The 15,028-nt window shown below is 38.1% G+C and overlaps 2 protein-coding genes across 2 annotated transcripts; one reads left to right on the top strand and one right to left on the bottom strand.

Moving 5' to 3' along the window:
* Positions 1-319: 319 nt before the first annotated feature.
* Positions 320-6,742, bottom strand: LOC117897134. Its single transcript, XM_034805807.1, has 9 exons — positions 6,593-6,742; positions 5,463-5,536; positions 4,948-5,060; positions 4,645-4,793; positions 4,374-4,578; positions 3,147-3,411; positions 2,787-2,886; positions 2,531-2,732; positions 320-2,040 (listed from the first exon to the last, which is right to left on the bottom strand). The coding sequence occupies exons 2-9, from the start codon at positions 5,527-5,529 to the stop codon at positions 646-648; spliced, it is 2,496 nt and encodes an 831-aa protein (XP_034661698.1). The 5' UTR covers positions 5,530-5,536; positions 6,593-6,742; the 3' UTR covers positions 320-645.
* A 912-nt stretch (positions 6,743-7,654) lies between these two features.
* On the top strand, positions 7,655-14,025 carry LOC117892157 (BTB/POZ domain-containing protein 7). The gene is made up of 4 exons (XM_034798222.1): positions 7,655-7,796; positions 10,473-11,144; positions 11,204-13,720; positions 13,781-14,025. The coding sequence occupies exons 2-4, from the start codon at positions 10,767-10,769 to the stop codon at positions 13,922-13,924; spliced, it is 3,039 nt and encodes a 1,012-aa protein (XP_034654113.1). The 5' UTR covers positions 7,655-7,796; positions 10,473-10,766; the 3' UTR covers positions 13,925-14,025.
* Positions 14,026-15,028: the final 1,003 nt, after the last annotated feature.

Here is a 15,028-nt window from a genome sequence, read left to right as displayed (position 1 = left end):
ACCCGCTATAGCCTGTGAGAATGTGTTCCCTACACTCTTTCAAGTTGATTTTTTGTAAGACCCAAAGCGATCCACTCCGTTTTTTACCAAGATGATGGAAGACTTTAAAGACTGCATACTAATGCCCAAAGATGCCTCAATCTCACAATATGTAACGATGCTTAAGCGGTTTGCGCACAGCATTAATATTTTGTGGCACAAAAACTGATTTTACCCACGAAATTCGTGCTGCACTGTTGAATTCGCGATGTGCAATCATTTACCTGAAATTGTACATACTTTAAGTACCCCTAAGAAATTAAAAGCAATAATTTTAATGCATTTTGAAGAGATCTTTATTAATTTGTTGCTTCTTAAGAGTATATTACGGTTTGATAGTTTATACGTTTCTTTTTTATCAGGATACAGAAATTAACTCAAAACTAAGTTTTTGAAGGTGAGATTATTAAATTATACATGTAAATATATTATCGGAAATATGTAAAAATGATTGCGGTTCAAATTAAAACTGATTAATAGCTTACAGAAAAAACATATGTATGGTATTTGGAACGTGACAAGTTGATATATATAAAAACGACTAGAATTCACTTAAAACTGTATGACATCTAGGAAAATAGTTAATATAAATACAGAATAATTATTTTATTGGCGTTGTTGAGGATTCTTCTTTATACCATTGAGTCGTGGCGAGCGAAACTTTGAATGCATATGCTCACAAGTGTCGGCGCGGCGCAATACATCAGCGTAGGACAGATCAAGTTTTTTAAGTTTGTGCAGTTCTTGTGAAACGGTGTTATGATAAAACTCAACGCCGTTCACTTCTATAACACGACCTCTAGCAGATTGGGGCTTATTCATATTTCGGTTATATATTACCATTGGGGAACCATTCCAATTGTTATACAAATCTGAGTTCCGATTGCGAACATCGCGCCCAAGCCCCCGGTTATCCGTATTAAATTTTTCAGATGATTTTGGTCTATTGTTTAAATTACCACACTGGTCACCATTTGTAAAACCTTTTTTATCTGTGTCATCCCATAATTTGCGCTCAAAACGATCTCCAACTGTGGATAGATTTCGATGCTTCCGACGATTTTTCTTTTTTATTCCTACAGCCACAGTTAAATATTCTAATGGTTCTCGCTTAATTGGAGTAAATATCCGTCCATTTTCTTCAATTGGCCTTATTTTTGATAGAGATTCAGATCCTTTCATCTTGGACATATTAACCTGTGAATTCGATGCTTCTTTGGTCAATGGTGACTTGTTTTGATAACTTCTTAAATCATGTATGTGCTTTTTAGCTGTCTTGCGTTCTATTTTTGTAATGCACTCTGAAATGGCTATCGAATTACTCGATATAACGGATGACGCTATGCTTTGAGTTTCATCAATAGATTCCTCCAGATGTTCTTCGATCACAGGGGTTACTGCAGATATTATCGACGTTTCTGATGTGACTCGATTTACAGAATCGGAATGTTCGAGCAATGACAATTTTTCGCCAACTTCATTATTCTCAGCGGATTTCTTAAGCACTCCAAATATTTCTTTAAATAATTCTCTGTATTCTGGGCGGTGACGGAAATGGGAGTCTATCGGACTTACATCGTCGTAAATACTAAATTTACAGTCCTTTCCATCACTAATTGAGCAAAGAAAGTATCCCGGGCGCTCATCGGTTTGCGTGTACTTATTGCTTGTGTCATCTGAATACCCCGATGACGATGTTTCGACCTCTGAGAACTCCGTTGGAGTCCGTCCCACTCCATTGTTTGACATCACACCAGTTTGTTTTGATGTATCAGCAACTATTCCATCCTCTTTTCTCGCATGCATTCCAACAGATTCCAGGTGCAAAAGATTGTGACTAAATTTGTTTTCTTTTTCACTTTCCTTGTCGTTACCCCAAACGTTCTTGGCGGCAATGGAAGTCCTCTGGACCTCCACTAAAGCCTCATATTTCTTGACCAAGTCTTGATAAGGATTGAAGTTATTGATGGCTTTGGGGTTAAGTGAGTCCGGAAAACGTTCCTACAAATATGCATATATAAAATCTGTTAATAAAAACTCAAAAAAGAAATTGTAATTTTTTGTTATCTATTTTACAGTTTAAATATTTAGGATTGCGACTTATTTTTGCCCACTGTAAGCCTAGTACTCAGATCAGGCATCATATTCGTATGGAACCAATGACATTTTTTCGAGTACAAACTGTTTGCTAGTGGCTGTACGCCGGGAAGTACTCTTATCGAGAACAAGACTTTCCTGCAGATATAGGTCTCTTTACCTAATGTTGTAGGCCATTTTTTCCGGGCTGTCCTCCTTTTCCGCTAATGAAAGAATCACAAAACTCACTATAAGTAATATCCTGCTTGGATACATTTTTGGCTCACTGTATTATTAACTTGTTTTAAATATTACAAATTTTGCCAGCAAAACTGTTTTCGGTTCTGAGTACTAGGCTTTAAAGAACATAAAAATACCACGCACTTATAGCGTATTGTGTAAAAAATAGTTTTACCTTATATGAGCATCCAGGTGTGCAGTTCGAAAATTTCGAGATGTGGTTGGTAACAAGATCTACTTCACTTTGATTTTCCAAATCAGTCATATTCTGTTCGTCTTCATAAATTTCTTCCATCTGATCTATGGATGATTGTTCGTCGACGTTTGTTCTGCGTCCATCTATAACGCCTAAGCAGCGACTGCACATTTGCCCCTGTCTGAAACATCTCAATGTATCATTATTGTATTTTAATCTTATTATTATTACCCACCTTACGTCGTCCAAAAGAGAGAACTCATCATGCATGGACATCATTTCCTCATTCGCATTATTTTGAGAGACACGGGTTTGAAGACCTTGGTTTTCTTGAACTAAATATTTAAAAGAAACTTAGTTAATATATCACAAAAAATGTGGTGACTCTTGCTCTTATAGTCCCTGAGATCTTGACGAAAAACAAAAAAGTACGGACGGACAGACTTTTTCTTCTGTGTGTTATACACATCCACTCCTACCACAAAATTAATCTATCCCTAAGTTTTTTGTGTACCGGGCATAAAATGGTATATAGATTTGAGAGTTCACTTAATTTTATCTTCACAAAAAGCAAAAAAAAAAAGAAGGAATTTACTTATGGCCATCAATTGCTCCTCCAATTCAGCGTAACGTTTCTGCTCTGCAAACAATTCTCGTTTCACAAGTTCCAATTCACTAATTAGTGTAACCAGTTCTTCGTTGTCTTCGCCTTTTGCGGCGACTTTATCGCTCGCATTATTAGCAACAACCAAAGGGAGACTGTCATTTGGAGACAAAAGTTCTTCGACGCCAGTGGAGTTTGCTATATCCCGATGCTCAAAAGAATGTTGATCCGTTGCTTTACAATTAAAATCGAAAGACTACAAAAAACATGAATCATTATTTAATATTTATTTGTAATATCATATAATATAATTTATGTACATATATGGGCATTTCTCTGAGAAAGTTGACCAAGGCCAATAAATTATATGTACAAAAAAAAAAACAAAGGTTGAAAGGTACTGTTAAAGGTAAATTAGTTATAAAATTGTAATACAATGTTTCATAAAGTTTGATGAATCAAGAAATATTTGGTCCCGTGCGACCTATAATTCAATTTTTTAAAACAGTACGAATCATATTTTGGTAAAGTTATAAATGGGTCACACTTTCGCTGAAATCTGAGTTTGAATCGATTGGTTATTTTATGCAAAAATCGCGAAAATATCTCGCCGACAGGTGTATTCGTTATAATTTGACCGTTCTACCGATCCCATTCGACGTCAGAGAATTGCCCATATACAATTTTAATATTCTTAAAAGACCCTTTGGCATGCCAAAGCGTAGAGTAGATACCCTTGCAGTTCGAGCACCAGAAAACATTAAAAAAGTCTCCACCTCAACAAAGTGCGGTGCAAATAATGATATCACGCGATGTGTACGAGTTGCCTTAACGCAGAAATATTTCAGAAAGTTAGCACTGAGGTGGCTAAACTCGAATTTTATAAGATTTCTCGGCAATAATAAAATATGTATTGAGGAAATCGTTCAAATTAAATCTGTGCAAAGGACACCCGCCTGATGTAGTGATTATCTAAGCATAATACATATCTGGAGATACATATTTACAGTGCTAGAATAGCCATAAAATGGCAGACAACGCCAAAAAGTGTGACTTAGGTTAAAAAATCGGTGGAAAATTACATTTATTGCCTGATTTCTTTTTGGATAACTTTTATGGGCTGCAGATATTATAAGATCAAGAATATTATATGTTACCTGCAAGGATATGTAAATGTTCGGTTACTAAGGCTTGTGTTTTATTCTGGTTCAGGCATACCTGTATATTATAGTCATTTCGAGAATTGATGACTTTGTCGCTGCGATTTCCAATTTGATTATCAGAAACGGACACGCTGTTATTAAGCTCTTGTTGCAACCGATCGCCTCTCCGACGCTCAATATTTAGGGTCTGTTTTGACTCGTTTAGAAGTTGACTAAGTTCCTCACATCGAGCCTCCAATATTTCAGTATTAGAAGATATCCTACGTAACAAAAATACAAATCTGTTGAAAAAAAAAGTTCAGTGAGTACATATCTAAAAATCTTACATTTTAATTAGTTTTTTATCGGAGTTTTTCTCGATGTTGAGGCGTTGGTTTGCGCGTTCAAGGTCTTGAATTCCTACTTCCAGCTGTTCGTAAACTTTAAGCCGAGAATCATTAACTTCCGTCATAGCATTAATATGCTTACGCAGATGCTGTGAAAAAAAAAACAAAATATACGACATTAAATAGAACGGAAAATAGTTTCTTGTATTAAGATTAAAGTAAACGCCCATCAAGAATAATTGAATATGCACATTGTACATGTATGTATATGTGTACATAAAAGCTGTTGGATTTTCAAGTTACCACTATTTCACGCTCCTGCTCATCTCCCTTGCTTTTATATTCCTTAAGAAATATTTCTAGCTCCTTGTTTCGTTCTAGAAGCGTTTTTCCAAGCTCGGCAGCAAGCTGCAAGTCTGTGGAAGCAAAAAAAAACATGTTTTATCTCATTAAAATGGGGTTAAAGTCACGTAAGTAAAAAAAAAAAACGAGGAGGAACGTTTTGAGTCGCTGCCTAAGCAGCGTCAGTAATTAATTTATTTGTTTATTCCGGCTAATGATTTAATCTGACCATATTACATTATATTATATATTCAAAATTACAAGCTCCACAGATTTGTGTTTTCGAGGAGGTGGAAGGGGCATGGCTAAATTTTAAATTTACGTACAATTTTCTTACTCTAGTTCTTATGGTATCTGAGAACTAGAATTCACACAAAGCAACGCAAAAGCAAATTAATTGGCGGTTGGCGTCAATGACGCCTGTATGTGTTGTTTGCTTAGTAGTAAAGAAACCATAATCAGTTCAAACTACTCACCATCGAGCATAAACTGCGACACATCCTGTGCATCACACGGAGACACATCGCGATTAGTTTCATCCATTTTAAGTCTGCGGATAAATAGAATTGGAAATTATTGTGTGTTGTTAATAATGATCCAATCTGACCCTAATTTGACATCTGATAGATACATATGTCCATTCCCTTCGTAGCTGCGTTTTTCTCGTACATATCTTTAAAATTGTGGACGTCAGAGATTTTTACCCTTTGTAGAGACGGAAGGGGCGGGCGAAATTCGGAAATACAATTGTATCACAGTGATATCCCAGCAGTCTGATTGGAAAAATTGGTTTGTCTAGCTCATATAGTCTCTGCGAACCAGCCGACAATTCAGATGGACGGACGGACAGACAGACATGGCAATATCGACTCGGCTATTGATACTGATCAAGAATATATGTACATATATGCTTAAGGGGTCGGAAAAATGTTCTTCTGTGCGTAATATATGTACATATGTAAATATGTACATCCACTTTCGAGCACAAATACAATATGCCCTATTTACCGTTCAAATTTCGGGTATAAATACCTTTCGGTATGCTATTGAGCCTCAGCCCGTTTGGAATTATATATGATTATTTATTTACATCTATTTAAACAAAATCTTTACAAAAAATATGACTACATTATTCTAAAGTGTATAATCCAAATGCTGATGGGTTGGATAAGGGATTACAAAATTTACAATATGTATTATGTATGTATGTACGTGTACTCGAAAAGAAAATGACGCCGGTAAAATAACGGTTAAATTGAAAACAAATCATCGACAAATATTAAAAAAAACTGGGGTATGTACATACATATGTATGTATGTACATATGTGTGTATGTCTATTAGAACGAGTAAAATAAACCTTTTCGAATCTCGAGTAGCTTATGAAAAATTGACACTTATGAACATATGTACGTATATTTGTTTGATGTTTTAGCATTTTATGTAAGTATGTACATATGTGTGTATGTACATATGTACCCATGGATGGATGTCTCTAAATGAAAAATGTTTTTCGGTCCAATTGTAATTGGTAATATGCTAACATATACAAAAAAACGTACATACACCAACATTTATCAATTGGCAATGAAATGCATATGACTTACATTTAAGTATTTATGTTTGGTGTAGGCTTATGATGGTAAACATTTTCTTATCTTTATTATGTTTATTTTTATTTTGTATTATGTTTATTCCGTTTTAGTTATACAACAGAAACGAACACAACACTTATTCTTCTGGAGCCCTAATAATGCACGTAAGAATATAAAACTGTTCGCAACATATTTAGGGTATTCCTGATACAGGTTTGGGTTCACTTTCGATTACGTGGGTAAATGTTAACTAATGTTAGAAATTTTCATAATTATATGTCCCCATTTTTTCAACAGCTGATGATAACAATAGCCAAGTTTGAACAAGAAATTTTCAATCAACAATCGGCGTGTGAATGTATTAGACGTGTTTGATGTTAGCTCTGGAAAAATTCTACATTTTCTGCAGATATGGGTTTAATCAAAGTTGTCGTCGCTTATTTCGTTGATTTTCCTCCTCCTCCGATCACGCAAGAGCCGCCAGTCTCACTAATATAATCTCCTGCATGGATCCATTTTGCATTCATTGTTTAATTAACCTTTTATTCAATTTTCACACATTTTCAAAAAGGTAAACAGAACAACACAGCTGCCTGAGAAGTGTAACCTTACGGAATGCAGTTTTCACCTCTGGTCACACTCTGCTGCCAGAAAAATATATTATATATTTTATGTCTTCTTTTTATACCCGGTACTCGAAGCGAATATTGTATTTGTGGAAAAAATGTAGCACTAAGAAGGAAACGTTTCCGACCCTATACTGTACATATATATGTACATAAGTATGTACATATTTTCTTAATCAGAAGCAATAGCCCAGATGCCTGTCTGTCCGTCAGTCTATCTATCTATCCGGCTTGTTTGACGTCAGTTTGTCAGAGACTATAAGGGCTGGACAACAAATTTTCTGTGAAGGAATGCATAAGCCTAATGCAGGATCCGAGAAATCGATGGTGAATGCTTGCCAGTGTGAGAAAGGTATTTTTTGAGGGACTGTCTCCCTCTCAAGAGTACCATATATGTAACTGTGCGATATTTTGCCTATCACAAGTGATTTAGTCGATAAATTTTAGTTTGAAAACGGGCTTACTAATTTTCCGAAACAAATTTTTTTGGATGTAAATAAAATAAAATATTTCAAAGATATAACAAAAAATTCAATTGTGAATGTTGATAAGTTTTGTGAGATGTTAGCTGATGAAATCTTTTTAACTTGGTAATTCGATTGCGTGACCTTAAGTACATAAATACATATTCATAACAGTTTGAAAGTGCATCAAAAAACAACCTCTTACATACTTACGCATATGTACATACCACATTTCTAAGGATGATAAGTAATACACATTTATTTGTATGTATGTTTTGGAAAGTCATAAAATAAAAGTCCTGCTCTTTATCATGAATAAAAAAGGTTGAGTTAATTTTTCGTCTGAAATACTTAGCAGCTGCAATAATTTTCTCAATTTTTATGAAAGCTTCAGCTTTGTTTTCGCGATGAATATTTTGGATTTTGCATATGTTTATGCACATGTACATATAAACTTGGATTAATGTTGCGCATATTCAAAATAACAATGAAACCAATTGGAAATAATGAAAAGTTTGGTGTTTCTTTATAGCCTTATAACAAGCACAACGCTACAAAAGCATACATACAAATGAAAATTTACGTTTTTAATGTGTACCTTTTTTGAAATAAAAAACGCAATGAAGCACATAATATGTACATAAATGTGTATGTATGTACATATGTATATATATATTTTTCAGTCCTTAAATCTATTTTTTAAAGTAATTAATCTACATTGTCACAAATATGTGTGTATGTACATTTAGATTTGAATACAATTCTTTCTTCTGCAATTAGGTCAAGGTTGACACATCCATGTAGATACAGTAAACATATGTACATATGTACATACTTATTATTCGTGCACCCTGACCACTCTGGTTTGAACACCCATACCTTGGAGTACGGTTAACATAAGCAGAAAAAGTTAATTTTATATCAAAGCTCTACATTTTGACTATCTGTTCATTAACGAAGTGTAATTTTCTTCTATGGTACTCCTATAAAAATGAACTAATGCAAAAGAGTCACTCAAAGCATCACTTTACATGTCCTTGTCCATTTTGCCATTAAATAAGACCATTCGTCCAGCTCCAGCTGCAATTAAACCCCAACCAAACACTATTCTCCCTCAAATTTGAATGCCACAGAACTGCAAGCACACTTTTTTCATCAAAGCAAGGCCTCAGAAAGCTAGGCGTTTGGTTCTGAGAGTACATGAGTGTACAAGTACATACATATGTAAGTATGCAAAGAAGCATATGGACTGGCCTGTATCACAGTGTCGAAAAAATGGTCACCCCTGTACTCTCATATCCAAATGCGGAGCTTTCTGGGAATTCTTCAAATTAAATAATGTGTAATGAGTAGTCCACGAACAGCCCTATACTACTTTCAGACCGAAATAAAATGGTTTCTTCTACTCTCCGTTATGTTCAAAGATTTTAAAACATTTCAATACATAAATAAAGCCTGCTGATGGTAACTTTTTTTTAAAATTGATTTTTGTGTGTTTTTAGTTTTTTTTTTAAATATTCAACTCAAGTCCTGAAACACAAGAAGATGGATAGCAGGATTTTTTACAGGTTTCTAATGGTATCATTTGTACGATTTGGATGACTCTAAATGTCTCAAAAAGAGTTTTTGAGGGGCGGCACTGTTATTCCATTGAAAACTGCTGTATATTATTGATAGGCTCAGAAACGTTTCCTACATGCCTCTAATTTTTCCCTAAATAGCGTTGCTCTGCTAATATTTTTAATGAGAATAGGTGAATGGTTCCATAATCATGTAGCATTTATAAAAAATTGTTTTCGGAATTCGCAAGCTTGTACCTTATGGTTACCAGATTCAGCGTTCTAGTCGATGAAGCAAAGTTTAATTTATCATCTACATATGTAAGTCAAATTGAGATATAGTCGGTTTGTCTCTAATTGTAAATGTAACGGGCAATGTTATTAAATGTTACTTTGAGTTTTCTTTGAGAGTCAGCATCGCAATGTCCAAATAAAATAAAACAGGTGTCAAATGTCTTTGCTTTCATTATTTTGAAGCTGTATGGTAAGTATTTTTGTGGGTGTTCTTCTAGTTGCTTAATGTTCAAAAAAATGCATAATTTACCTAATAAGATTTCGTGGTTAAGAAGTCAAGTAGTACCAATAAAGTCACTGTACCTTCATCCAGCTTAATTATAGTTTCCTCTGTAATATTTCCTCTGTATTGATGTAGATCAGCTTATCTGCCACTTGAAACCTGACTGATTGCCACTTAGTAGTGTATTATCGTTTAGCAAAGTGATAATTTGCTGTGACTTTAATTGCTCAAGGACTTTTGACAAAAATTAAAGTATTGATTTAGGCCCATACTCATTTTTTTCCTTTGGGAACCTTAATTATCTTCACAAGCTTCCATGTGCGATTTTGCAGATAAGATTTTCAGATTTTTAGAAATTTGGGCATTTATTGCCTCCAGTCAGATGGCACTTGACTTAATTTTAAGAACAGATTCAAGGACATCACATTGACTGGCACACATAAAGCTAAAGTTATCACAGTAACTTTGATATATTGTCAAAATAATAATTATATACTACATCAGGTATCTACTTTGCCGACGCACTAGTAGGATTTGAGCCAATAATTCTTATTGGATGTGCTCTTACTCTTGTAGTTTACCATTTTAGCTAGAAGAATATCTCATCCAATCTCCTCAAAATTTAACAATGTATATTTAAATATGTATGTATATTTAAATAGTATAACAACTGTACTTCTAATCGGTGGTCTTATAATACAAATATTTAAAAATATATTTTTCCAGAATCTGCGTAATTGTAACGTGCAATAAATACTGAGCAAAAAACTTAAATTCTTGAGGAATTTCAAACCGAAAAATCACTATCTGGAAGGTTCCATAAACCCATCCGGATAACTAAAAGCCACATTGGCTTATGCGTTACCTTAAGGGGGCCGGGTTGGCCTAACCTAACCAAACCAATATTAAACATGAAAATAATTGTATCCGTATAAACCGCCCTAAAATGTTTCCCGGAGTATTGAAATCGCATCAAATTTGGACTTGGAGAATTTAGGCTTGACATACCCACGACGAAAAATGGGAGCCAGTACTTCCAATATCAGTTATCCTATGGTCGAATCATCAGGAGCTGCACTGAATAGTACCGAAAACTCGAATGGAAACATGTCGGTGCTGTTGCCCATGAGCATGGCGGGTATGGTTACAGCAGGAGCGGTTGGCATGACGACTGGCAGTGGAAGTGGTATGAACGCAGCACACTACCATCGAGATCAAAGGCGGAAGCGTGTCACTGGTTTTGCGACGCTAAAGAGAAAATTCATACGCCGGAGACGTTCATCAAAGGCATATGATCACGCTCGCGTTCTACGAGACTTTGTGGCGGACTGGGCCCCTATGGAGCTGGCAGCTCTTTGCGAGGAGTTCGAAGCCTTGTCGGCTCTAAGGGACTTATCGGTTAGCATAAAAACAGCTATTGATTGTATTCATTTTTTAAAATTTGATATTTTTCCTAGGTGCAAGCTGAATTGGCGCGACCTCCGGCAGCGACATACAAACAAGACCTTGCTGCTCTTTACGACCTTAATTTTTGCACTGATTGTGATCTGGTTTTTCGCGGTACTATTTTTCCGGTGCACCGATCAATATTATCAGCTCGTTGCGCTTATTTTCGTGACTTACTCTCAGGATGTCCTGGTTTCGGGGCACGCATATGTCTAGAACTGCCCACTTCTCCTATTGACGTGCAACTTTTTTCTTCACTATTGCGTTACTTGTATACTGGCGATCTGTGTCCGCACGATCCGAACATAGAGATTACAGTGTTGCGTCAGCTGGGGGACGACTTTGGCTCACCAAATCCTCTCGATCATGATCTACGCTATTTGTTGGAGACGGGTGATTACGCAGATGCAGCACTGGTTTTCACAGCAGATGGTAACAACGACAATCTGCGACAAGACTCTGGAACCTCGGAGTACGGTTTTCGACCAAAGGTCGAACTTCCATGCCATAAAGCCATCTTAAGTGCGCGTTCACCATTCTTTCGTAATCTCATTGCGCGTCGAACGCGAAATATTGACGAGTACGTTGAACGTTCCTTACACGTGCCCACGCGAATTGTATTAGACGAAACAGTTATACCGAAGAGATATGCGCGTGTACTGCTTCAATCCATTTACCTTGACACTGTTGATTTGACGCTGATTTTACGCGGTGTTGGATCGGGAACGTCGGCAGGATCACTGGGGGAAGTGCATGCCTTAACCAACACAGGAAGAGTGCGTCCAACGACATTAGAGGAAGCCATGGAGCTATATCAGATTGGACGCTTTTTGGAGCTTGATATTTTGGCGCAGGGCTGTGAGGATTTAATACTCGAGTGGTTGTCGCTTGATACTTTACCAACAGTGTTAAAGTGGGGCTGCCAACCCCATGGCTCCGCGTGGGTGTTTAGACAAGCTTGCCAATACTTGCGAGAAGAATTTACCGCTGTTAGCGCCTCACCTGTGCTGCACCAATTAGATAAAACGCAACTGCTACATGTTCTGCAAAGTAATTTTCTACAAGCTTCTGAATTGGAGATTCTGCAGGCTGTTCTCAAATGGGGTGAGCAGGAGCTCATTCGCCGTATGGAAGATCGTGAGCCAAACTTGTTGTCACACACAGCCCACTCAGTGGCACGCAAGGGCGTCAAGAAACGTGATCTGAGTGATGTAGAGTTGCGAGACATAATATCCGAGTTATTGCCCTTGGTGCGCATAGACCATGTTTTACCACCTCATAGTGAGATACTCTGCCAAGCAATTCGTCGAGGTCTAGTGAGTACGCCACCGTCACATATGATTGGAGGCGAACGAGAAAATTTACGTATCAATGCCTGGATACGTAGTGGTAGTAATCAGGGACTCTTTGTAAGACCGCGTCTCTTTATGCCGTACTTCGAGGAAGTAAAGGCCTTGTTGAAGGATAGATTGTCTTCATCACACCACCAGGCTGAACTCATGCGTATGCGTAGATCTCGACACCCGCCAGATATTCCTGATACCTTGTATATGGTGTCACACATGAATGCAGCGGCTAACAATGGTCTTCGCAGTGGTGGTAGTCGTGGTACTATCCATGAAAATATTGACATGATAGTGGGGTCGGCTGTTATACCAGCACCGGATAACCAAACATTATTGGCAATGCGTAAACGCGAACATAAACTTCGCCAGTCACCCATGTGCCAGCGTGCATTGCTACTGCCACTTTCATCAAAGCATGAAATTGATCGACAAATTCGACTTCGGGTCGTAAGGGAGTTTAACCTCCCAGATGAAGTATCTGATATACTGGAAAACTCACACCAATCCAGCCAGAGAAGTGGTGATATGCACAAAGAAGACCCTTGTGGAGTTGCGTCGACCACTCAAAGCGAAGACAGTTTGCTTGAAGATGAAAATCAAAGTCCACCGCCATCACCAGCGGCCACTGGCTCAGTTCCACGACAGACAACAGTTGGATCTTCATTTTTATCGTCCTCGTCAATGGGATCGTCAGCAACATCAATCTGTGCCACCGATGAAGTACACCCTTATTATAGCCGAAATCTCACTTTCCCGCGTCACCAGTCGAATGGGCTTCTTGGTGTCGCCAGTATTTTCACAACCAGCTCTGGTCCTGCGCTTCAGTGTAGCTATGCACGTATTTCCGCATCAGCACATCCACGAAATGAACTACCGGCATTAATAACCGAGGGGGACTTTCGATTTCCCCATGGGAATTTAGGCTTGGACATGAATGCTGAGAACGGCGCATGTGCATTAGACTCTGGCAATAGTCATCTTTCAGATATGATGCCGGATGTGGCTATGGCCACCGCATCGCTAGGTCAGCTTAATTTGTCGAATAGTACTGGAAATGCCAGCGGCCGTAGCGTCAGCAGCAATAGCGACATGCCAGAAAGTTTACAATTAGATTTGGGCGATGGTCCAAGTCCTCGCGTGATTGGAAACGTTCCAAATGCATTGACCCTGCGAAGTATAAACGTTAGTAAACTCATTATCGGTATTTATCCCTAAATAACATTAACATTTCATGATTTTCAGCACGCTCTGCCACAAAGCAACTATCACCACTTCATGCAGCGCTCTGGTTCGCCATTCGAGATGATGCGTCATGGACAGTTATCGCCCACACCACACCCTCCAAATCCCGGGTCATTCAACTCTGGACCACCCAGGTTTTTATAGAGGTTGCGAGTGGTCCCGAATTCGGGGCCTCTTATTTTGGCATGCCTTTCTGAACAAAAATGAAACTAAAAATTATATTTAACAATCTAGATAAATAAAATAAACTCTTAAATAAAGTTATCTGTCATTATTTTCTTCGGCATGGGCACCATCATGCTTTTACAGGGAAAAACAAACAAGAACAATTGTAAGCCAGGTCTCGAACCCACCGCCCCCAAGGTCTGGAGTGTCGGCCTATCACCACACTTTTACTTGATTCCGGCCGGCATATTGCCGGGATTGTCCAGTAGGAAAAAACGTAAATACCATCATTTGACCTAGTTCTGGTATAAGGACCGAGAAAAGGTTTCTTATCTGACATCCTTGGCCTCGAAGGCCCTTTTGTAGCCAGCCAGCGTAGAGAGGTAGAGAGGGCAGCTTTTCCCGGTGGCAACGGCCCTGGGTCCAAGCCGAGAAAGGAAGGTGGACAAGAAGGCTCATCCCCCATCTAAGCAAATGGCTACAGAGAAGGAGGGGATAGATGTACCACTATCTATGCCAACTGCTTTTGAGGGGAATGGATGCTTCAAGAATTACCTGTAACGCTTTAGGCCTGCTGACCCATACTGCAGTTTCTGCGGCCACCCATTTTTCTCCTGCCGCGCTCTCGCATGAACGAGCGAAGCTCCTAGAGACAAGCCAACAGGAAAGCAATCATTATCAAGCATCTGCGATGGCTGGAGCGAAGCAGGGCTGGATCACTGCAGCTGATTTAAATTGTATCCTTTCGCCCCGCGAAGTAATGCCTAGCGACGGATCCGCGGAGCGGATTCACCCAACCAACCACACCCTTCCCAAACGCTTCCCCAAACGGACAATACAATGATGGATAGGCAAGTTATAATATGAATGAATATCGACAACGACTCCTCGATTATCTTAGATTGGGTAAAGAACGGCTCAAGTAACAACCCGAACGATCCGAAAGCAGATCGGGTTCGTGCGCTCGAAAACAAATGAGAGGCAAAAGTAACCATATCAAATATCCAAGGCTTTAACTAATTATTTAACTGTTTAAACCCATATAATTCTACATAAGTATTGGCCGATAGTTTTGGCAGCGCG

This window comes from Drosophila subobscura, chromosome A (assembly GCF_008121235.1).
Source record: "Drosophila subobscura isolate 14011-0131.10 chromosome A, UCBerk_Dsub_1.0, whole genome shotgun sequence".
NCBI lineage: Eukaryota > Metazoa > Arthropoda > Insecta > Diptera > Drosophilidae > Drosophila > Drosophila subobscura.
Note: the sequence above shows the minus strand (reverse complement) of the source record. Positions and strands in the feature narration are given on the sequence as shown.